Below are 26,017 nucleotides of genomic sequence, written 5' to 3'. Positions count from 1 at the left end.
ACATTTAAAGTAATTACTTACTGGTAAGGACTTACTATAGCCATTTTAATAACATGTATTATTCCCACAGGTCCTAAAGATAAATCACAGCATGCCACATGGGAAAGAGACCAGGGTGGTCAGGAGGAGGAACACAGGAGCTGAGGATTGCTTAGGCCTTGCCTTTATTGGGGCTTCCATGGGAAAGGCAAGGCAGAGCAGGGTGAACAGCCCAGGAATGGCTAGTTTAAATGATTTTTTGCAGGCTTTGGACTATAAGGTGGTTTCTAGTTGCCTGTTACCTGGTTCTGGAATGATTATGGCAAAGGAATAATGCCTCCTGGGGTATATGGGCCAGATAGAGGAGAGAGGGCTGTGGATTAGTTTGCAGATCAAAGGCATCCTCCCCGCTGAGATCTTCCTATCTGTAAGAACTGACTAGCTCTGGGAGGGGCAGTCTCCACACAGAAAGGTTTTTTGTTAAGATATTGAAACATCAGCATATACAGAAAATTAAAAATATATACAATACAGAGCCTTACCCAGTCTTAAATCAGTACAGTCCTGATTCAACTAAAGTGATCAGTTAGCTACCAATTGATCAGGCAGAGAGAAGACTGATTTTTCGCAGGGGACTAGAATGGCACAACTGTCTTACACACAATGTCTAGAAGTTAAGTAAAGTTGTATAGCTAGGTAACATAAGGTTGAACCACGCTTGCATTCCTGAGATAAAACTTATTTGATCAAAATATTTACTTGGTTGACTGTTTATAGAATATACTATTGAATTAAGTTAGCTGATACTATATTTAGGTTTTACGTACTTATACTGATTGAGTAGTTCTAGACTCCTATGACTGCATCCACACCTGCATCTCGAGGTTTTTGTGGAGGAGAAGGGAAACTGAAAGTTACACGTGGTACTCAATACTAACAAACTAAAAGATTCCTATGTAAATACTCTTTATTTCTATTTATTTGCAGGTCAGTGTGGTCCTGGTTTGTCCACACTTCTGGCTGGGTTTCTTCATAGTCCCTATTGTGTGCCTGATTCTAAATCTACTATGGACATCGTAAGTTGAAAATTAAGGTAGTAACCAAAAAAATATACTGTCATGGTTAATTCTTCTTTTCCAATTATGTAGTCTTCAAATTAAGTTGAATTTGAAAATTTGCCACTTGATGAATATTAACAGTCATGGGACTTTTAGAAGTAAATGTCTTCTGCCTTTCACCACCGTAGATTTCCCAGCAACCAATTTGGGGGGGGGGGGGAAAGATGTTATCAAAATACATGAGAGGTAAATTTGGTAGTGAAGTACCTAGTTCATGATCTTTCCTGAAAGGTCATCCACTTACTCTTTAGAAATGGGACTTCTGTCCATTTTAGAGGAACCAATACCTGATACCAGAGGATCACAGATTAAAAACTAATAACAAAATAAGAAACAGGAGGAAGATGTTCAAATTAGAAAGACATTCTTCACTTTTTAAAAACATGGGAAATAAGAATCTATTAAATATAGTTCCCCCAGAATATTTAGGTATTAGATGACAGAAACTCCCCCCCCCTTTTTTTTCTTACCAAATCCAACAGGAAAAAAAAGCTTTTAACTAAGGTGTTAGAAATCCCTGAAATCCCTAATGTTACAGATAAAGAACCCATGAAATTACAAGCTTTAAAAATCAGAAATAACTTGTACACGATCATTGTACATATAACATAAACAACAGGGCTTTACAACATCATAGGGGAGCCTGAGTGGCTCAGTCAGTTGAGCACCTGACTTCGGCTCAGGTCATGATCTCACAGTCTGTGAGTTTGAGCCCCGCGTCTGGCTCTGTGCTGACAGCTCAGAGCCTGGAGCCTGCTTCGGATTCTGTGTCTCCCTCTCTCTCTGCCCCTCCCCTGCTCACAGTCTCTCTGTCTCTCTCAAAAATAAACGTTAAAAAATAAACATCATAAATTTCAAACTAAGAAGTTAGAGAAAGAAATATTCTAGAAGGGATAATACTAATTTTGCTTTTTAATGTCCAACTCTTCCTTAATTCCTCTATATATCAGGGCAAATGTAATTATTTATAGACCCCAAAGCAGAGGAGTGAATCTTTCTCAAATCCTTCCCCCCAAACATATTAGGTTCTTTTTCTCTTTCCGTGTGTTGTGTGTGTGTACGTGTGTGTGTGTGTGTGTGTGTGTGCGCGCGCGCACGCGCGCGCGCTTGCACAAGTGTGGGAGAGGGGGTCTTTTCATTCATTCCACCTTCAGCAAGAATTGTCTTTTAAGAAACCGTTTGAAGAACCCTTTATATCACTATTAACTCATCAACCAAAGTTAGCGATGGGAGGTGGAGAGAAAGTTCTTAATACGTTTGTAATATGCATGTTTATTCATTCGATCCTGAAAGCAGGAGGCTTCAGGGCAGAGACAGGCCAGTAGTGCTTACTCGTGGCAGCAGCCACTTTGGTGCCCCCCCTGCTGGGGTCATGCCAGGAGAGCTGGATGGACAGCCCTCCTGGAATGAAAGGTATGTCACAGCGGAGGAAGCCCCAGACTATGAACCTGGGAGTCTGTGCAGGAGAACGGCAGTTTTCCTCTCTTCTCTGCTGAGAGAGGAGAGAGGCTTTGCTCCTTAATGTAAGCAAATTCTCCTGGGGAAGAGAAGGAGACGGATCATGGGTTCCCGCTCTTTGGAATGCGAGTAAAGTTGTGCAGGGGTGAGATAAAACCAGTGTCTCCGGGCTCACAAATCCTAGAATATCTCCATGGCTCCGATCTCATCACATTTTGAAACATACACATTCTGCCCTGGCACAGAATATCTTCTCCACAGTCCCACAGGTACATCTTATCTTCCATTCAGTAGGTTTTGCCATTTGGGGAGGAAACCATTCTAATGTAATTAATAGTTACATACCCACCTTTGTATTAACAGATCTCAGACTTTAAAAAATAATTATAACAACAACAACAAAAAAAACCCTGGAAACATAGCATTTCCCATTTTGGGGGCACCTCCGATCGGAGTGTTCCAGGATGTGCTGCCCCAAAGGCATTTATTTACTTAGTACCCAAGGGTTCCTACTAGCAGAGTTGTGGCCAGTAGGGAGACAGAAACCTCAACCGAACTGGGATACGTTGAAGACTCCCAACCTAAAGTAACCATTTCAGGGGCGCCTGAGTGGCTCAGTCAGTTAAGTATCCGACTCCTGATTTTGACTCAGGTCACGATCTCACAGTTGGTGAGATCGAGCCCCACGTCTGCACTGTGCTACCAGTGCAGAGCCTGCTTGGGACACTCTCTCTCCCTCGCGGTCTCTCAAAATAAATAAATAAACATGAAAACATTCTTTAAAACGAGCATTTCCTATCTATACCACAGCATCGATTTCCCCAGTGCAATACGTACTGGTCCTGTTTCATTCCATACTTTCTTTTGCTTACAGAATGCAATTTTCTTCACATTGCTTTATTCCATCTCTGAGTATAAGTATTTCTATTAAGTTGGATGAGATTCTTTCTGGAAAGAAAAAAAAAAAAACCTTTCTATAAAGTGCTCGATCTGGGGAAATTTTAAACTACTACATTTTAACGTGCAATATATTTCTCCTAACTATTCCTCACTACATCCTAATCCGCATCCCATCCACAAGTTTTTCAGTTTAACCTCGGAAATAATTACTGAGGAACAAAGTAACCGACTGGGCATTAACTGCGGTCACGTAGATGAAGAATGGGCCACACGCGGACCGTGCACAAGCGTGTCTTCCGTGCTGGTGTCACTGCGGAACTTGGAGCCTGAGTTTTCGAATCTTCCTGGAAGTGTGTTAAACTTTTTTAAAGGTGTTAAATTCCAGCACGTGGCATTACAAATATCTCAGTATGAGCTCTTCGGCACATCAGCTGCGTCATTTCTGCTCTTTCTTAGCTCACCATTCATTTCTCCATTTCAGAACTCAAACTCTTACGGGTAAGAAACGTCAGAATGAGGTAGTCATCTTTTGCCCTGTGGCATCTGAAGCCTTCCTGGATGGTCCTCTCCTATTAGGCAATAAGGGGTAGATGTGGATCCGTAAACACTCCATTTTTATCCTCTTAACCACCTGCACTTTCACGTTGTATCAAACTTGGCTTAAAACACCTCATTGGGCACATGTATAATATGGATAGTATGTATTTCTTAAAAAGCATAAATTTGGTTTTCTTAAGAATTAATTTCTCAATTAATTCTTCCAAATTGTTTATCTGAGATGGCATTTGTATTTTTTTTAACGTTTGTTTATTTGAGAGAGAGAGTGTGTACGTGCGCGTGAGCGGGGAGGGGAAGAGAGAGGGAATCCTAAGCAGGTTCCACACTCAGCGTGGAGCCCTAAGTGGGGCTCCACCCCACAAACCTGAGCTGAAATCAAGAGTCGGTTGCTCAACTGACTGAGCCACCCAGCACCCCTGAGATGGCATTTTTAAATGAACTGCTATATACTCACAGCACAGCGAAGTTCATCTGTCAAGGTTGCTGCCCCCGCCCCCCACCCCTGGGGGGCTTCCTGCTGTGCAGCGAGGAGAAAATGTGGTGGCTTGAAGGGTGCCCTGATGATCTGGGGAGGGCTTTTCTGGACAGCCAAACTGAGCGTTTCTCTATCTGCTTTAGAGCCGGGCATGGTTTTGAGTTTGGAAAGTTCCAAATATATGCTGTAATGAAAACTGATGTGGTTTAGGTGTCATTTTAATATCTATTTTATATAAAATGTGTAAGATTTCAAATTCAACCTAATGTTAACGTACCAATCTACATTTCAAATGACAGCACTTTATCTCACGGAATTACGATTAGAACAGCTAATACATATAAAGTGTTTAGAAAATTACCTGCCACATGCTGGTATTTATGTACGGATCTTTTTATTTATGTCTCATGTGTACTTCCTTGATAATTTAGTTCTATTGTTTATTCTATAGAAAAATCATAAGTGACAAATACCATATTTTACTATTTATAACCCATTCCCAGGTGTTAGAAGATGTTTATACTCTACCTTGAACTTTCTTTCCATAAAACAAAACTGTTCATTTTCGAGTAAACAGCAAATGTAGCCTGTGCCTCTATTTCAACTGCTTTACACAATGTTCTCCTCCATCATTCTTCACCTTTCCTTACATTGTGATGTCCAAAAATGTCGTTAGATAGACACGCAGTAAGAAAAGCTTTTTCATAATGAATAATCACAGACTTCTGAACCTGTCATATAAAGTATGGCTTTTCTTTTCCAACATTCAAGCCATATCTTGTTAGCTACATTTCCTTCGTTGTTCGTTTGTTAAGTTACTTCCCATCAGCAATTTCCTGATACACCTGAGACAGATAAACTTTGTAGTTAACATACAAAGAGCATGGTAAAGTGTTCGCTTGTTACATGTTCATAATTTTACTTTAATCCAAAAGGATTTCAAGAGATTCAATGCAGTGCCAACACAGTGACGTCACAGTCACAGGTTTTAAGTTAAAATATCAGTAGAACAGCTGCTGACTAGAGAGAAAGGCAGCTTCCTTTGTTTAGGGAACAGCTTAGAAAATTCCTAAAATTGAAGCATACCAGTTAGACACGTGTTTTTCTTCAAGTATACAATAATGTTTAGGCTTGTTAATTCTTTATTTTTTTATTTTTTTTTTTATGCTTATTTTTGAGAGAGACAGAGCGTGAGCGGGGAAGGGGCAGAGAGAGAGAGAGACAAAATCCAAAGCAGGCTTCAGGCTCTGAGCCCGCAGCACAGACCTAGACCCAGGGCTGGAACTCAGGAACTTCGAGATCATGACCTGAGCTGAAGTCAGAGGCTTACCCAACTGAGCCACCCAGGCACCCCGGCTTGTTAATTCTTTCATAATACAATTTTGAAGTGTGTGGCATCACATTCTTTGATGGTTTTTGTCCCAAAACTTGACCACTGACCTCTCTAATAACTTCTCCCAATCACCCAATCTTCCTTCTTCCCGTGATTTTCTGTCTCAGCCAGCCTAAAATTTATAAACCACCAAGTCTCACTACCAGCCTAAACTCTTGCACTTTTTAATTGTACTTGTCTGGGGATGTGAGCGGCTATGACTACCCAGGAGTCTGTGAGCTGTCCTCTGTGTCACTTCTTAGCGCCTGCCAGACCCCTCCCAAGGCCACAGATGGCCTGCTCCGGCCCCATCTCCCCCGCGTCTCTCAGGTCATGCTTACTGGCCCCTCCCACCACAGGGGTTTCCCAGAGTGGGTCTCCTCTGTCCAGAATGCTCTCCCACACCCTCCGTCACTAACCGGCTTCTCCTCCTTCACCCCAGCTCAAATTCCACTTCTCCAGAGAAGGCTTTGCTAACACCCTTGGAAGCTTCTACCTCTGCCTCACACTGGAATGGTGCCACGTGGGGCCCCTTCCATCATACCTGTTTCCCTCTGACATGGCTCATTCGTGTACTTGTCTGTTGACTGTCTCTCTATATACGTTGGAAGCGTTGCGAAAGCAGAAACCGGGGTGCTTGGGTGGCTCAGTCGGTTAAGCGTCCGACTTCGGCTCAGGTCATGATCTCACGGTTTGTGACTTCGAGCCCCGTGTCGGGCTCTGTGCTGACAGCTCAGAGCCTGGAGCCTGCTTCGGATTCTGTGTCTCCCTCTCTCTCTGCTGCCCCTCCCCCGCTCATGCTCTGTCTCTCTCTCTCAGAAACAAATGTTAAAAAAATTTAAAAAAGAGAAAGTAGAAACAATGTCTATTTTTGCTTTGGTATCTAATTGTGGCTCAAAGAAACTTAAAGAATACTGGAGTGGATGAATGATGAGTGCATGAATACAGATAGAGACCCTAATGAAAACAAGTTGCCACAGAAAGGGAGAGCACTGTCTTGTCGGTTTCAGTCAGAAACGCACACCTGTGGTCAAGCACTGACAGGACACATCCACTCTGCCATTATGACTGCTGTGAATGGCACAGGTAGTCCTAGGTCTGTCTGATCAAAGTGAGGGTTGGAGGCAGCACACAGCTGAAAACTTGAGAATCAAGATTCCGAACTAGTGACCATGGTAGAAAAAGTCATACGGAATCACGCCTCAGTCCTCTGAACCTTCAACTGTCTGGCTAAAATGCATGCAGACTGACTCGTCCAGAGTCACGGCCCCTGCAACTTAGACACACACCCAGATCTACAGACTTGCACGGAGAGTCGGCAGTGTTCGGGGCGGCTGCAGCACCCCCTCTGGTAACGCTGCTGGGAAAGCAAGACTGGTTTCGCTCGGAGGCTGGGCACAATGCATCGCATCTCATCGTACAGCCTGTAGGCAAGGGATGTCCGGCTACCCAAGAGGGAGAAATTGTTGCTTACACTGTGTAAAGCTCATGTGTTCTTTTTATCTTTCCCATACGCTACAGGATTAGAAATACCTGCAACAGAACGTTACTAGAAGAAGTTCGTAAGATGGAAAGAGGCAGAGTTCAAGAACTTCATCTTCCAACAGCGTTTCAAAAGAGGTGAGCCTCTTCCCTTTATCCTGACTTTTGTTAAAAACCTGATCTCCTTGTTCTTTTTCTACCTTTCCCCTCCCAGGCACTTCCATACTGGTCATGATTCCGCAAGTTTATTAAGTGCATGTCAGCAGGCTTCTTGAACTTCACACCCCCAGCCACACCAGCTTCCCGTAAGATCCTCCTTTCAGCGGATGGCAACTTCATTCTTCCAGTTTCTCAGGCCAGAAATCCTGAAGTCATTCTCACATCCTCTTTCTCCTATCCCACCCCCATCGTGTCAGAAAATCTTACTGTTCCTACTTCAAAACAAACAAACAAACAAACAAAAAACCCTGAGAATTTGATCACTACTCACAACCTGTACCATCTTGACCAGGTCCAGCCTCCATCTTCTTTCTCCTGGATTATTGCAGAAGCCTCTTACCAGGTATCTCTGCTTCTGGCCTTCCAGATAGCAGTCAGAGGGAGGAGGCTTTGGCAGGGTAAATCAGACCATAGCACTCCCTGCTCTCTGCCTTCCTATGACCTCTCCTCTCACTCTCTCACTCAGAGAAAGACAAGACCCTCTTAGTGGCTTCCAGTGCCCTACACACAGTCCCATCCCCCCCCCCCCCCCCCACACACACACACAAAACCAATTTGAGATACCTCCTTATGGCTTTCTCTTCTCATGTCTGGTCACCAAAAGGTTTTGTGGGTTTTTTTAATGCCTCGTTTTGGAAAATCACATTTCCATTTCACCCCACATATTTTGAAAGAAAGGTGTGTCCTTTTCACAACCTCCCTTGCTATTATTCTAACAGATGGTGCATCAAGCTTATGCATGCTGACTTTATTTTAACTTCTAGTGGTTGGTGGACAGACACCCAGATACCTGTGCTGGGCCAAGGAATCTGCTAATCTCTGCCACTTTCCCCTGCAGATTCTTGCAGAAAGGTTTAGACGTGCAGGGGAAGCAGCTCCTCTCTCTGAGTCCTTCCCACTAGACGAAGCTGGGGATACAGGAGGTCAGGGGAGGGCACCGCCAGAGAAAAAGACCAGGGCTGCTTCTAGAAATGCTCCCTTCCTCCCACCGCCTGGGAAGAAGACACCAAATTACAGTGTTCGCTTCCACAGTTGCTGCTTCTTCCCACTGGTCCTGACCCGATGGCCTTGAGAGAAGAATAGACCAAATGCTAGGACTCAAAGTGTACTAATATTTTTTATCTCTATATCTAACCTATCTCCAGGGAGAGATCCGTTCCAATTGTCTGACATAACCCGGGTGTTCTTCTGAGTAAAAGTGCCATGCTCCTTTTCTTCTATTCAAGGCACTTCCATGAAGCCTGGTCTGTCTTGGAGTTTTAGGTGGGCTTTCTCTGCATCTGGAATATTTATACAGGAATTATAAGGCAAAGAATAAGTCTTTAACTATACTGAATGGCTGCTATATTTGGAGTACTTTGTTAACCAAGATGGAAAGGGTCAAAAGCAACGGGTGATGTGACCTGAATAAAGAGGCCCAAACACATTTTTGATTTTATTTAGGAAGAAGCAAAATTGTAAGTGGGCAAATATAAAATAAATGAATGGGGTGATTAATCAAGACCCACATATTTGGCACCTGGTGAGTACTCAGCAGTGACGGTCCCAAGCGTTGGCAAGGATGAACAACAAGTACAGATGTTGAAAAACACAGTCTGGACAGCTGGGCATTTCTCATCAGTTTAAAGAAAAGCTTATCCCATGTCCCAACAGTTCCATTTCTAGGTATTTACCCAAGAGACTTTAAAGTATATGTCTACACATCCAGGTGCATGATGCGGAAAGATCCCCATCAGGTATGACCCGAAGAAGATTTCACCAAGATACATTATAATGAAACTGTCAAAAATCAAAGACAAAGAATCTTGAAAGCAACAAAAGGAAAGAAGCTTGTCACACACAAGGCAATGCTATCAACCGATTTTGCAACACAAAACTTATTGTCCGAGAGGGGGTAGCATGCTATATTCAAAGTGCTGAAGGGAAAACAGCTACCAACTGAGAATACTGTTGGACAAAGCTGGAACTGAAGGAGAGATAAAGAGTTTTCGAAACAAAAGAGAAAGGAGTTTATCACCACAGGCCTGGCCTTACAAGACATGTTAGAGGGACTTCTTTAGCTGAAACAATAGGGCACTAATCAACAGAAAACCATGAAAAGTATAAATCTCATTGGTAAATGTAAATATATAGTAAAATTCAAAATAATCTAATGTTGAAAAGGTTATAGATAAATCAATATGAAGGTTAAAAGACAAAAGTAGTAAAAAATAACTATAATTACAATCATTTGTTAATAGAACACAACAAAAAATTGACATACAAAACAAAGGGGGGGTGGGAAAGTAAAAATGCAGACCTTTAGAATGCGTTTGAGCTTCAACTGCTACCAAGTTAAAACAGACTGTTACAAATCATTTTAGGTAAGCCTCATGATAACCACAGAGCAAAGAACTATTGTAAATACACAAAGAAAATAATAAAGAAAAAAGCATCTAAGCATACCACTACAGAAAAACCATCAAATCACAAAAAAGAGAGCAAGAAATGAAGGACAACGGTCCTTCAAAACAACAAACAAAATGGTAATAAGTACACAACCAAAACAGCCAAAAAACAACAGAGCCAAAAGTAAGCAGTAACTACACATAGGCATATCATGTTTTATTGTGCTTTGCTTTATTGCACTTCACAGATACTGCTTTTCTTCCCCACCTTTTCTTTTTACAAATTGAAGTTTTGTGGCAATCCTGTGTCCACAAGTCTATCGGCACCACTTTTCTGACAGCATTTGCTTACTTCATGTCTCTATGTCACATTTTGATACTTTGCACAGTATTGCAAACATTTTCATTACTACTATTTTTATGGTGATCTGTCAACAGTGATTATGACTTGAAAGTTCAGGTGATGGTAATCAGTCATCAGCAGTAAGTTATTTTTTAATTAAGGTATGTACATTTTTTAAGGCATAATGCAATGACACACTAAGACTACAGTATAGTATAAACATGACTTTTATAAGCACAGGGAAAACAAAAAAATCCATCTGACTTGGTTTATTGCAATATTAGCTTTACTATGGTAGTCTGGAACCAAACCTGCAGTACCACTGAGGTATGCCTATATTTATGAGTAATTACTTTAAATGTAAACGGACTAAATTATCCAATTAAAAGAAATAGAATGGCTTAATGGATTAAAAAAAACAAGACTCATCTATATGTTGTCTACAGGTGACTCACTTCAGATGTAAAGACACACAGAGACTGAAGGCAAAGGGATAGAAAATGATATTCTACGCAAATGGAAACCAAAAGAAAGCTAGGGTAGCTATACTTATATCAGACAAAATAGACTTTAAAATAAAAACAAGCAGGGGCGCCTGGGTGGCGCAGTCGGTTAAGCGTCCGACTTCAGCCAGGTCACGATCTCGCGGTCCGTGAGTTCGAGCCCCGCATCAGGCTCTGGGCTGATGGCTCAGAGCCTGGAGCCTGTTTCCGATTCTGTGTCTCCCTCTCTCTCTGCCCCTCCCCCATTCATGCTCTGTCTCTCTCTGTCCCAAAAATAAATAAAAAAAAAAATAAAAAAAATAAATAAATAAAAACAAGCGACAAAGAAAGGCATTACACAATGAAAAAAGGGTTAATCCAACAAAAGGATGTAATACGTGTAAATATTTATGCACCCAGCATAAGAATACTAAATATATAAAGCAAATATTAACAAACCCGAAAGAAGAAATAGACAGCAATACAATAATAGCAGGGGACTCTAATACCCCACCTTCATTAATGGATAGATCTCCTAGACAGAACATCAACAAGGAAACATTGACCTTAAATGTCTTGTTAGATGATGGACGTAACAGATACACATAGAACATTCCATCTCAGAGCAAAAGTATATACATTCTTCTCAAAGGCATATGGAACAATCTCCAAGACAGATCATATGTTCAGCCCCCAAACAAGTCTTAAGATATTTAAGAAGACTAAAATCATATCAAACACCTTTTCCAGCCACAATGCTATGAAACTGGAAATCAATTACAAGAAGAAAACTGGAAAATTCACAGTTTGTAGAGATTAAACAATATACTATTGAACAACCAATGGTCAAAAAAGAAATAAAAATATGTCTGGAAACAAATGAAAATGGGAAGACAACATACCAAAACTTAGGCAATGCAGCAAAGGCAGCTCTATAGAGGGAAGTTCATTGCAATAAATGCCAACATTAAGATACAAAAGACATCTCAAATAAACAATCTAATGATACCCTTTAAGGAACTAGAAAAAGAAGAACTAAGCCTAAAGTTAGCAGAAGGAAGGAAATAACAAAGAGCAGAGCAGAAATAAATGAAATAGAGCAAAAACACAATAGAAAAGATCAATTAACTACTGTGTTTTTCAAAAAATAGACAAACTTTTGGTTAAACTCATGAAGAGAAAAAGAAAACTCAAATAAATCAGAAATTCTACACCTGAAACTAACATTACACTGTATGTTAACTAACTGGAATTTAAATAAAAATTTGACAAAGAAAAAAAAAACCCAAACCCTGTCTTATTAGTTGCCCTGCCAAGACGAAAAAGCAGTATGGAATACAACTGTTATTATGTTGCCATCAGTTTTAAATATTTTAATGAATGACTTTATTGTATTTGTACCCTGAGGCTTTTTAAAGTTAAGGTCATATTGAAAAAAAATAAATTAAAAAAAAAAGAAAAGACAGACATTACAATTGATCCCACAGATATACAGAGGATCATAAAACACTACTATGAACAATTATACACCAACAATTGTACAACCTGGAAGCAATGGATAAATTCTTAGAAACAAACACAGTCTACCAAGATGAATCATGAAGAAATAGAAAATATGAGCAAACCAATTACCAGTAAGAAAATTGAATCCGTAATCAAAGACCTCCCAATAAACAAAAGTCCACGACCAGGTTTCACTGGTAAATTCTACCCAACATTTAAAGAAGAATTAATACTAATCCTTATCAAACTCATCCAAAAAATAGAAGAAAAGAGAACACTTCTAAACTCATTTTACAAGATCAGCACTTACCCTGATACCAAACCAGAGAAGGACAGTACAAGAAACAAAAATTATAGGCCAAGATCCCTGATGAGCATACACACAAAATCCTCAACAAAATATTAGCAAACCAAATTCAACAATAACATGTTGGTTCAACATCCACAAATTAATCAGTGAGATACACCACATTAACAAAATGAAGGATAAAAATCATGATTACCTTAAGAGATATAGAGAAAGCACTTTATGAAACTCAACATCCTTTCATGATAAAAACTCTCAACAAACTGGGTACAGAGGGATGTACCTTAATAAAGGCCACAGCTATGACAACATATGACAAGGTCTCAACATATAACAAGTTCACAGCTAACATCATAATCAACAGTGAAAAACTGAAACCATTTCCTCCAAGATCAGCAACATGATAAGGAAGCCCACTCTTGCCACTTTTATTCAATATAATATTGTACGTCCTAACCAGAGCAATTAAGCAAAACAAAAGTGGGGGAGGGAGTTCATTCAAATTGGAAAGGAAGAAGTAAAATTGTCACTATATGCAGATGACATGATATTATATACAGAAAACCTTAAATACTCCATCAAAAAATCTGCTGGAATAAGCAAATTCAGTAATCTGTATCACAGGGTATCACAAAATCTGTATCACAAAATCAATATACAAAAACCAGTTGTGTTCCTTTTTTTTTTTTTTTAATTTTTTCAGTGTTTATTTACTTTTGAGACAGAGAAAGAGAGACAGAGCATGAGCAGGGGAGTGGCAGAGAGAGAGGGAGACACAGAAACTACAAACTGAAAACTCTAAGACACTGATGAAAGAAACTGAAGATGACACCAGCAAATGGAAAAATATTCTATGGTTATGGATTAGAAGAATATTGTTAAAATGTGCACACTACTTAAAGCAAACTACAGATTCAAGGCAATCCTTAGCAAAATTCCAATGGCATTTTTCACAGAATTAGAACAAACAATCCAAAAATTTGTATCTAGAAATTTATATCTAGAAATACCCCATATATATGTGGTCAGTTAGTTTACAACATAAGCACCAAAAATGTACAACGTTTATCTTCAATAAACGTGTTGGGAAAACGACAATAACAGAAATACCCCATACATATGTGGTCAGTTAGTTTACAACATAAGCACCAAAAATGTACAACGTTTATCTTCAATAAACGTGTTGGGAAAACGACAATAACATGCAAAAGAATGAAACTGGACCACTATCTGCACCATACACAAAAACTAACTCAAAATGGATTAAAGATTGAATGTAAGACCTAAAACCCTAAAACTCTTAGAATAAAACACAGAAGGTATGCTCCTTGATTGGTCTTAGTGATTTTTTTGATTTGACCCCAAAAACAAAGGCAACAATAACAAAAATAAACAAGTAGGACTATATCAAACGAGAAAGCTTCTGTACAGCAAAGGAAACCATCAACAAAATGAAAAGGCAATCTACAGAATGGGAGAAAATATTTGCAAATCATATCTGATAAAGGAGTAATATCCAAAATATATAAAGAACTCATACAACTCAATAGCAAAACCCCGATCGATCCAATTAAAAACTATCAGAAGATAAGAACAGACATTTTCCCAAAGACATACAGATGACCAAAGGTACATGGAAAGGTGCTCAACATCAGTAATCATCAGGGAAATGCAAATCAAAACTACAATGATATATCACCTCACAGCTGTTAGAACAGCTATTATCAAAAAGGCAAGAAATAACAAGTGTTAGCAGAATGTGGAAAAAAAGAAACCCTTATGCAGTGTTGCTGGGAATGAAAATTAGTATAGTCACTATGGAAAACAGTTAAAATTAAAATTAGATATACCATATGATTCAGAAATTCCACTTCTGGAAACAAAATCACTATGTTAAAGAAATATCTGCACACCCCCCTCCATGTTCACTATAGCATTATTTACAATAGCCAATATATTGAAACAACCTAAATGCCCATCAGTGGATGAATAAAGAAAATGTAGTATGTGTGTGTATATATATAATGGAAAACTATTCAATTATAATAAACAAGGAAATTCTGCTGTTAGTGACAACACGGATGGACCCCGAGGGCATTATGTTAAATGAAATAAGTCAGAGAGAGAAAGACAAAAATTCTACTTATATGTAGAATCTAAACAAAACAAAACACCAAACTCACAGATACAGAGAACAGATTGGTGGTTGCCAGAGGTGGTGATGGGGTAAGGTGAAATTGATGAAGAGTGAAATTGGTGAAAACTTCCAGTTATAAGTAAGTCATGGGGATGTAATGTAAAGCATGGTGACTACAGTTAATATTACTACTTTGTATATTTAAAAATACTAAGAGAGAGCTTAAAAGTCCTCATCACTAGAAAAAACAATTGTACCTATGTATGGCGATGGATGCTAACTAGACTTGTGGTGATTATACATATCATTATGTTGTACACTTGAAATGAAACGTTATAAGTCAATTATATCTCACTTTTAAAAAATGGAGAAAATGTGAATAGACCCAAACAAGGCAATTCAATCAGTAATGACACACCTCCCACAAATAAAAGTCCAGGACTAGATGGCTTCATTGGTGAAATCTACAGAACATTTACCAATCCCTTTCAAACTCTTCCAAAAAATAGAAGTGGAAGGAGCACTTCCAAACTCCTTTTACCAGGCCAGCATTACCCTGATACCAAAGCCAGGTAAGGATACTGCAAGAGAACTACAGGCCAATATCCCTGTTGAATATAAATGCAAAAATTTTCAATACATACTAGCTAACCTAAATTCAATAGTACGTTAAAATGACCACGTATCATGATCAAGTGGGATTTATTCTGGGAATGCAAAAATGGTTCAACATCCACAAATCAGTAAGTGTGACATACCACAGTAATAGAATAAAAGACAAAAATCATGGTTGTTTCAATAGATGCCGAGAAAGTACTTGACAAAATTCAACATTCTCTCATGATAAAAGCTCTCAACAGACTGGGTATAGAAGAAACACACCTCAACAGAATAAAAGCCATATATGACAAACCCACACATAACATCACACTCCATCGTAAAAGGTTGAAAAGTTTTCCTCTAAAATCACAAAAAAAGGCAAAGGTGCCCACCCTCACCACTCCTATTCAATACTGCACTGAAAGTCCTAGACAGAGCAATTAGGCAAGAAAAAAAAAGCATGCAAATTGGAAAGGAAGAGGTAAAATTATCTCTATCTGCTGATGATATGAGCTTGCAGATAGAAAATCCTTAAGAATCCACCAAAATACTGTTAGAATAAACAAATTCAGGAAAGTTGCAGGATATAAAACCAACAGGCAAAAATCAGCTGCATTTCTATGCACTAACAGTAAACTATCTGAAAATAAAGAAGACAATCCCATTTACAACTGCATCAAAAACAATAAAATACAAAGGAAAAATTTAACCAAGGAAGTGAAAGACCTAAATAACAAAAGCTGTAACACACTGATGAAAGAAATTAAAGAGGGCACAAATAAATGGAAAGATATCTTGCATTCATGGATCAGAAGAGTTAACATTAAAATGTGCATACTACCCAATGTCATCTATAGACTGAATGCACTCCCTATCAAAATTCTAATGATGTTGTAACAGAAAAAAATAAAAAATAAATAGAAAAAAATCCTAAACTTTGCACGAAACCCCACATAACCAAAGCAATCTTGGGAAAGAACAAAGCTGGAGGCATCACACTTTTTGATTTCAAACTATATTACAAAGCTATTACACTATATTACATTCTCTTCTAAAGCTAATATGTATTGCTATAGCAATCAAAACAGTATAGTACTGATATAAAAAATAGATCTGGGAGATTGATACCTAGGTAAATACCTTTGTTAAAATTCATTACACTGTACTTTTAAGATCTGTGCATTCTATCACATGCAAAATCAATCTCAGTAAGAAACCAAACCAAAACGATAAACACGATATAAATGTGCAAAAAGAAAGCTCACATAACATAGGGCTAACCTCCCCAATAGATAAATTGTTTCTAGAAATCATTAAGATCAACCACCCCCAAGCAATAGAAAAATAAGCAAAGTACAGTTCACAGAAAAGGAAATAAAAGGAAATACTAAAGATTCTTAATCTCATTAAAATATTCTCAACTTTACTCATAATAAGAAATGAAAATCCTAAGTACACAGGAAGGATATTTTTCATCCATCATCATTGGCCACCCTTGGTTAGTGAAAGTATGGGAAAGTAAAGAATTATGGCAGTTACTTTGGCAATATCTATCAGAAATATAATTGCACATGGCCTTTGACCCGGTAATTCCATTTCTGGGAACATACCATTCCCTCCCATCCTCAAAATACTCACATAGGTCCCAGCGGTAGGGACCACCACAGTATTTGGAACAGCAAACACTTAGGAACAACCATACCTGTGGCACATTGTCATGCTAACATACTCTCTAGCTGTGAAAAGGAGTTAGGGAGCTCCCTGGATACTGAGATGCAAACGATTCCAGGATGTATTAGCCGAAAAAGTCAAATGTCAGACGCCACGTACAATATGCAACCTTTAGTGCAAAGGGCAGGGATGATAATATATGAGCACTTTTTCTTAGAAAGCACCTCTGCAAAATTAGCTAAGAAAGCACTTTGAGCGATTACCAGTAAAGAACAGATTACCAATGAGGAACCAGGAAGATGGGGAAAGGAAAACAATGTTTATTCTCTACTTTTCATATTTTCTCTTCCAATTTTTAACCGTGTAAATGTTTTATCTGTGTCAAATTTAGCATAGACAGAGAGGGAAAGGAAAAGGGAGGGAAGGAGAGAGAGGAGAGAGAGGGAGAGGAGGGAATGCAAATGAGTAAATGGATTCTGGAAAGCCCAGAGCCAAATGCTCTTCAGCTCCTAGATATATGAGCAAAAGTAAAATCCTATTTTTTTTTTCTTTAAGTTAAACAAAAATCTGGTTCAGGACATTATCAGTGAGTAACCTTCATTCTAGAGGGGAATTCAGAGGGGGAAGCCAGTAGTCAACTATTCCAAAGGCCACCCCTGTCGTGCAATAACCTTTGAGCCGCACCGCCCCAGGAGCCGCTTCTTCAGGCATCCCTTGAAACCTTCCTCTGAGCCACGAAGGGGAAGCTGGCTCTAGGGAAGACCCTCTTCCCGCAGGAGGACACGGTATCGGAGCGCCCTTACGGCTGTCGAAAGCAGCTACAGTTTATCAGGCGGGGTGTGAGCCCCTCAAGTCCCTGCAAATGTCAGGATACATGGGAAATCCCAAAACAGCAGAAGGCCCCACTATGGCCTAGTGACATCTTAGGAGTGAGAAAGCAGATTAGGTTAGGCCGCCTGGGTATTTTTTTTAACCCCATCTTTCAGCTTGTAGAGGAAAAAAAAAAAAAAAGAAAAAACCATGGACTTCTCTAATTATGTGGCTATGCTTACCCACTCTGTGGAATTTAGAAAGTATTGAACTTGGGCTTCCAGTGTAGTGTCACAATAAGCCTTGGGAACCGGAGAAGGTAGCTCTTTTGCTAGAGTTGACCCTTCCCGATAGACATGGTTCAGAGTCTTGACCCAGCGTAAGTGATGGCCTTGCCATTAGAACAGGAAGTTGAGACAAAGATTTTTAAAATACACATTATAAAATCTCTAAGGTGCTCTGGGAGGCCAGAAGACGGACCAGACATTGGTCGTTCAGTTCAACTACCGGTGAAGGACAGTTGGGAGAGCTGTATAATAAAGAAACGTTCACAAGCACAACCTATTTTAGAAGAAGCACCTTGTTGAGTGTGTGGATAGTATTAATTTTCAACTTCAGTTGAACTATATGAACACCCTCTGAAACGTGAGGAAGACTCTTTTCTTTCACCTCGTCACTTGTTTTGTTCTGTTTCATTTTCCGACGAACTAAAGCCAGGTTATGATTGGTTTACTCACAGCGTGAAGACAGAACACCTCCAGCTGCCTCTGTCCAGCCAGCTGCACAAGGTGGTCTTCCAGGACGAATCTGTTGATCGAAGCGCCCCACGTGAGTATCGGTGCCGTGAAGCAGGCCGCAAAGCTGAGACTCCACCTACGGACGAGGAGGAGGAGTAATTCAACGTTAGGTGCTTCTCGATGAGATTATGCCAAGTGCAAGGAGCCAGACCCAAAAAGACAAGTACCGTATGGCCCCACTGCTATGAGGTGCTGAGAGTCCTCAAACCCATAGAGACAGAAAGGAGACTGGGGGTCAACGGGGGCCCGGGGATGGGAGAACGGGGACTCAGTGTTTAATGGGTATGGAGTTGCAGTTTGGGAAGGTGGAAAGAGGTCCGTAGACAGATGCTGGTGATGGTTCCACAGCACTTTGAATGTACTTACAGCCCCTGGATTGTACACTTAACCCTCATTAAGACGGTAAGTGTTACGTTACATGTATTTTACCACAATTTTTTTCAAAAAGGAAACTACCTGTAGCGTTACATATGTTTTAAAAGGTAAGGTAGTTCTCCTACAGAAGGAGGGCTCCATTGGATTCATGAAATTAATGTGCTTGGCCTAAAGCAAGTGTGGTCTGAAAGAGTAATTCCTGGCCTCCCAATGATAACATCCTTAAATCTAACATCCTCACGTTTTCAAGACCTTCTGACGGATTCCCAGCCTAACGTTTTAAGTGGAAAAGTGGTACCTGGCTCCAAATAATTTACACCCTTAGAAAACTTACATACCCTTATTGGGGGTGTGATGTTAACACGGCCCACATTGGGCATGAAAACCTTTAAAAGTTATTTCATTTTCCCTTCCTTCAAAAAGAAATGTGTCCAAGAAGTGCCTAGATGAAATGTTTAGGTCCCATGTGACTCGTGTCTGGTAACGTGAGTGCTGAGTACGATCCTGAGAACGAGTCAAACCAAAAGGTGATACAAATAAAGGAACATGTGGTGTTTGTGGAGACTAACTGTCCCCTCCTTTCTGACCAACGTATTTGTTGAAAGTTGTAGGATTTTAAAATTCTATTGTCTATTTTTTTAAGCTTGTTTATTTTGAGAGAGAGAGACAGAGAGAGAGAGAGAGAGAGAGACATAGAGAAAGAGAACATCCGCAGCGTAGGGGCAGAGAGAGAATCCCAAGCAGACTCTGCACTATCAGCACAGAGCCTGACGTGGGACTCGATCCCACGAACCGAGAGATCACGACCTGAGCCGAAACCAAGAGCTGGACGCTTATCAGACCGAGCCACCCATGTGCCCCTTATTGTCTATTTTTTATATCACAGATTTGTGTGTCTCTGGATTGACTGCTATTTGTCTTTTGCACACACATGCATTGCTTCCTCTTCCTGTCCTGTGCCCACCACTTTGCCTTCCCCTCACCCTAGGGACACTTAGGAAACAGCAGTTGAAAGGGAACCAAAGGTAAAAAAAAAAAAAAGATAAAGAAAAAAATGAACAAGGACAAGAAAACAAAGGATGGCAGATGTCTTACAAATTTGGGTGACATCCCTCGCATCCTCTCTCCCAACTGATGGCCTTGATTTCTCCATCGCTGAGAAAAACGCACCGGAAATGAACCTGCAGGGGTTCCCGCCACCACCTCACCTGCCACGTGCCCTGCCTTCCCGCCTGTTTGCGCAGACTGGCTCTCCCTCCCGTGCGCCTGCCTCTGACTCCCTTTGCTCCTGCACGCCCAAGCGCCTCGCTTCGGCCGCTCCTTCATTTACCTTCTACGTCACCACTTTCCCACGCTCCTCTATTAGATCGTTCCCACCAGCCTCCAAAAGGTGGTCTCACAAAGCAGAACCTCCTCTGGACCCCACGTCACCCATTAGAGTGCGCCTCATTCCGTCGCGCTCCTTTGCAGCAACGGTCCCGGATCACATCGTTTGTCCCCGGGGTCTCCAAATCCCCTCCTCCCAGTCTCTCTTGAACCCGCTCCAGTAAGCCTTCGCTCCTGCCACGCCACTGGCACGCCTCCAGTCGAGGCCACCGGTGATGTCCAAAACCGCCCCTGGCTTCCTCTCCCCCCCAGCCGGCCCCATCTGCCGCCTTCGCTTGAAGACACCGCACGCTTCCGACTGTTCGGGCCACGATCCTTTCAGTCGTTCTTAATTCCTCTAACGTAGTAGATGGCTCTGCCGTCACACTGTGCTCAGAGACCGACCGCTGGCCACGCACACCCCGCTGGCACCCGGGTCTGGACCACCATCACCCACCGGCACTACCTCAACAACCTCTTAACCCATCTCCTGCTCCTACTCGTGGCTCTTACACGGTAGCCGAAGTGACGCATTTAAAATGACGTCAGCACAAGCACATCAGCGTTCTGCTTGAAATCCCGCAGCGGCTATCAGATTCAACGTCAAAAAAGACCTACTTGGTCTGGACCCCGCTACTTTCCTAGTGTCATCTAATCTTCTTCCTCCTTCATTCCCCTCCATCCTCTGTGCTCTTCTCACAATGTATCAGGAATGCTCTCGCCTCAGGGCCTTTGAACTGGCCAACACTTATGCCTAGAAAGCAAATCCCTCATGTTATCCGTGTCACTCATTCTCTCACGTCCTTCACGTTTTTGTCCAAGTGCTTTTTCTGTTGTTCACAGCTCTTCAGTACATTCTTGGGCACCATATGATTAACTTTATGTTATGCGCTTATTATGTACTTATTTATGTATCTCTGTTGCTAGAAAGTAAGCTCCATAACAAGGATTTTTGCTTTACTAATTCATTCCAAGAATGCATGTACATAGTAGACACACTATGCAAATCTCATCGGATGAATGAACTAACTGACTAATGAAGAGTCTCCAAGCAGAATCATACGTACCAACAAATAGCCATTCCTTCTTCCATCTGTCCGACGTCAACTATAAGTATGGCCAAAATGGAGCCCATATTTATGGATATAAAACTGTGACTTGGGCCACTGTTAAATGCTCGGGCTTCACTGCACTGAATATGTGGAGCCACCATGTGGAGACAGTTATTAAATCCTTGTTGAATGGCAGGTTAACTGGATGGATCCTCGTTTTGCAGAGAAGGAAACGGTTCGGCAAATTTGTCCCTCGCCTTAGGTTCTATCTCTAGAAATGGGTAGAAGCCAGATTGGAGCCTCAGTCTGTCTCACTCCAAAGTGCCACACTGTCGAGCTCCAGAGAAGAGACACGGAAACCAGACAGATGGGCAGCTACATCCCAGTTCTGCCTCGTGACTGGCTGTGGGGCTCCAGGCATATTAGTTACCGTCCCTGAGCTGCACTGTCTCTACCTTTTTCGCGTTTCATGCTACCGGGGTCATGATAGGTAGTGTGGAGTGTTAACGGACACGTGTATCTGGACTCAAATAGACGGGTGTTTTACGCAGTAATCACACTGTCCTAAAACCACTACAAAACCAATATGAATGTCCTGAAAATATCACTGACTGAATGTATATGAGAAACAGGAAAACATATTTCAGTTACTTTTAAAAACATTGTATTTTCATGACCCACTTTTTAAAAATATTAAAACAGAGAATGTTATTGAAAGGTTAGAAATCTTACAGGATTATAAGAGCTTCTGAGGTGTTTTTTCTGCAACATTATCTTTTATTGCTTGAAGTCCCTCAGGCAGTTTGTGGGTTTGGGGGTCCTGTATATTTTTCTGCTGTACACCAAAATATTAGCTTGAATTTGTAAAGTGCTCTGAGCTGCTCAAATAAGAAATAGAAGGGGAAGTTCTTTGTTAATTGCAATTAACAACTCTTTCTTGAGCCAGAAAATTCTGGCTTTAAGATTTGATCAGACTCCTCAATTTCTAATGAAGTGCATTAAACAAGACAATCATGCCAAAATAATGAGAAATGACATGGTCGATTCTGAAATCTGCTAGACGTTTTACCAGGTGAAGAAAAAAATGACTTGAAAATTCCCTCATGCTTCCCCCCTACCCACCCGTCCTCTATCCCTCATCCCCTGGATTCTGGCTGCTTGAAAATTCCCTCATCCTTCACCTCTACGTCCCTCCCTCTATCCTTGGACTCTGGCTGTGGCTGAGCATCTAGGAAGCAGGTGCACTGGGAAGCCAGCCAGGGGAAGCTCAGGAGTGGGGTCCATCCAGGGCTTTGCCCAGGGCCCCATTGTTACTTTCCGTCTGTCAGGACGGACAAAAGTGGGAGAGGCCAAGAGCTGGAGGCTTCCTCTGAGCTCCCCATTTGGATGCAAACAGAAGGTAAAGGTTCGTCAGACTGAGCCGCTGACCTGATGGCGCATCTCTGTCAGGCTGAGGGGTGCGGGCTGGGCAGGTGGAGGGTCATGGTCCCTGCTGTCCCTCTTCAGCCCTCACTCCTCCCTGGGAACACTGCTGGAAGGAAAACCAGGCCCAGTTTCCAAAAAGACACCATTTAACTCTGGTGTAGCAGCAGGTCCTGCTTCTCTGAGGCCAGATCTTTATATAGTTTGGGCGACCTTTTTTAGGAAAATTAGGTTTAAATGTTTAGAATGAGTCAAAAAAATCACAACAGATCACTAGCGTACAAAAGAAAATTCTAAAACACCACCCGGAGCTTTGAATGGGGTGATGCGGCCACTTCAGCTCACAAAAGGTCCTCTCTGTATACGAGTCTTGTCAGAAGCAAGCAGAAATATACTTTCAGGCCAAATCTGAAGTATTCTTTTCAGATCCTCCTGCTCTCTGGAAGGCTCAGGTCAAGAATAAAAACAGGGGAAAAGAGAAAAAAAAAAAGGGCAAACTTCCACCTTGAGGTTGTGATGGAGTTCAAGTGGGAAAGAAAGAGGAGGAAGGAAAGAGGAGGAAGGAAAGAGGAGGAAGGAAAGAGGAGGAAGGAAAGAGGAGGAAGGAAAGAGGAGGAAGGAAAGAGGAGGAAGGAAAGAGGAGGAAGGAAAGAGGAGGAAGGAAACCCCCAGGGGTTGGAAGCTACTGATAACAGTGTCCACCCACAGCTGGTGGTTAAATCGGCCCAAACGGTGATGCTCCATGCCTGGCACTTAGGCCTGCGGCAGGCACTTCGGCTGGGCAGTTGTCAGAATGATCAGTTCTTGAGCCCCGCGGCAGACTCGTGAAACCAGACGCTCTGGACGTGGGGCCGGTGGCCACCACGGGAATTCTGGTGCACACTTGAGAAGCACTGGTCTGGTGTCGGTGCCAGATCCTGGGATTTCACCAGCTCCCAGGCGATTACACTGTGCAGGGAAGGCTGGGACCACCTGTCTTTCCTTCCACGCAGGAGCGATTTCAGTTAATCCAGTGCCACATGGACATAAATCACTTTCCTTCCTTCAGTTGTGGCCCCAGGAGTGGGTATGTTAACACAGCCAAATTTGCAAGCCGCTCCATTACCATCCCTCATCACCTCACCACTTTTCCCGCCTCCGTCATGGGCCTGGCTGATGTGGCCGATGAGGCCCAGTCTGGTAGGAGTCTTGCTTTCTGTCAACAGAATGTTCCCTGTTAGTGCTCCTAACAGACTCCTCTGTGCTTTACTCTTTCAGGTGGGTACGCATTTTCTCAGCTAGAACAAGGTGTGATTACTCAGGAAGAACTCGTCCGTTCTTATGACGCTACTAAAATCAAAACCAGTAAGAGCTTATAGTCCGATCTCTTCTGAGTCCAGCTACGAGTGAGGTTTGGACCACATCCTGTGTTCTCATGTCCTTCCCCGAGACTGTGGAACGTGCCAACGCCCCCAAATGCTCATTTCTTGTGGCTCTGGCCAATTTGTTATTTATGTATCGACGGAGTCACAATCCTTGGATACAAATAATGGGGGAAGCCTATTTGCTTTTTTTTAAAATTTGCGTTCAATGTTTCACCTAACTTGTTTACTTTTTTGTGGTTGTGAGATAATCAGTTCAGTCTGAAGTATAAAATTAAAAGCATTCTGTTTCACCAAAACTTAAGCTCTGGTGTAAGTTGTTTTGGGAGAAAAGGTAAAGAATGTCATGATGAATAAGCCTCCCTTACTTAACTGCACACGAGTCACCCACAAACTCTGTACTTTGAAAACTCACAGACTAAGGCGGAGCGTGCAAAGGCAGAATATAAAATATTTTTCTAAGTAGGATGTCCTGTCACTTTGAATCATATTTTACTTGTACAATATCTGCACGGTACTCTTGATTTCAATGAATTCATACAGGTGGAAAATACCCTAATCTCAGGCTTCAAAATCAGTGTGCAGGAATCAACATATCCCATTTTCTGTACACTGAATGTAATGTCCATTACATTAGGACTGAGTAGGAAATTCAACCACAATCATTCTTGGGACTGTGCCTCAGGCGTCTACCAACTTTCCAGGGTTTCATACAGTGCACAGCATCGGGACACCCCTCTGTTCTTCTGTCGTCTTCCCACACAGGTCACCACTAAAACAAATGGTTTATTTTGGTCACTTTATGAGGCTTTTGAGCCAGGTATGGGAAACTGAAACCCTTGAGGAGGCTGGAAATCCCACGCCTGTTAATGATTCTGGGTCCTAATTCTGAGATGTGGGAGAGCTTTTTTCCCTATACATCCAAAGAATTCTCAGATACCAGCCAGGTGTCCTACAATTCAACAATTCTGACACTATCTACCTGGAAGATGGCATCAGATCCCACAAGTTAAGGACTCGGCCCCACAAGACTGCCCCTCCCTACACATACACACTTCAGATGCCAATCCCAAGTCCAGAATATCACCCGTGCTTCTAACCAACTGGTTATGAATCAAAGGTTCCCATGACACCCTTCTTGGGTTCAATTAATTAGCTAGAGCAGCTCATAGAACTCAGAATACCCATCTACTCATTAGATTACCAATTTATTACAAAGGATATTAAATAATATGAAAGAATATGATTCAAGAGCCAGATGAAGAAATACACAGGGCAAGGTCCCAAACAAAGCAGTTTCTGTCTCAGTGGAGTTTGGGCCCAGCATGTTAACACATGGAAACATTCTGGTTCACCAGCCCAGAAGTTCTCTGAAACCTTTCATTTGGGTTTATACGGAGGCTTCATTACATGAAGGCATGATTGATTAAATTACTGGCCATTGGTAACTGATTCAACTCCACTCCTTCCCCCTCCTCAGAAAGGGGTAGGTGAGACTCAAAGTTCCAACCCTCTATTTATTGTTGGTTCCCCTGGCAACCAGGCCCCATCCTTAGGTGCTTTCTAAAAGTAACTTCATTAACATAAACCCAATTGTGATAGAAAGGGATTGATTAGGAATAAAAAGACAGCATCTCGCCTCTAAGGGTCCAAAGCATTTTCAGGAACTGATGACAAGACACTGAATAATAAAACAAAAGAAGTTCTCATTGCTCTTATCACTCAGGGAATCCCAAGGGTTTTGGTTGCTATGGGCCAGGAACCATGGACAAAGACCAAATAAATACATATGAGAAATGTATGTTGGTCATTCAGATGACCATCTTGACCAAATACATACTTCT

At 41.4% G+C, this 26,017-nt stretch overlaps 1 protein-coding gene and 1 long non-coding RNA gene across 11 annotated transcripts in view; one reads left to right on the top strand and one right to left on the bottom strand.

Annotated features, from left to right (window-relative positions):
* The window catches only part of LOC122217771 (phospholipid-transporting ATPase IB-like), a 220,755-nt gene extending 196,289 nt beyond the window's left edge, over window positions 1-24,466 (top strand). For 7 of the 9 annotated variants that reach the window (XM_042935461.1, XM_042935374.1, XM_042935929.1 and 4 more), the window contains 4 exons: window positions 967-1,055; window positions 7,382-7,480; window positions 18,541-18,629; window positions 24,070-24,466. In XM_042935461.1, coding sequence (XP_042791395.1) covers window positions 967-1,055; window positions 7,382-7,480; window positions 18,541-18,629; window positions 24,070-24,170 — 378 coding nt within the window. In that variant the 3' untranslated portion in view covers window positions 24,171-24,466. The other 2 variants (XM_042935778.1, XM_042935854.1) reach the window with 2 other exon arrangements.
* On the bottom strand, window positions 3,373-12,835 carry LOC122218125. 2 transcript variants are annotated; one of them, XR_006201898.1, is made up of 3 exons: window positions 12,780-12,835; window positions 8,697-8,841; window positions 3,373-3,503 (listed from the first exon to the last, which is right to left on the bottom strand). It is a non-coding gene; the product is annotated as an uncharacterized LOC122218125 (long non-coding RNA). The 2 variants fall into 2 exon arrangements; XR_006201886.1 differs by lacking the exon at window positions 3,373-3,503 and adding an exon at window positions 4,977-5,333.
* Window positions 24,467-26,017: the final 1,551 nt, after the last annotated feature.

The sequence above is a fragment of the Panthera leo genome, chromosome A1, assembly GCF_018350215.1.
Source record: "Panthera leo isolate Ple1 chromosome A1, P.leo_Ple1_pat1.1, whole genome shotgun sequence".
Lineage (NCBI taxonomy): Eukaryota > Metazoa > Chordata > Mammalia > Carnivora > Felidae > Panthera > Panthera leo.
This window is presented reverse-complemented; position numbering and strand designations above follow the sequence as displayed.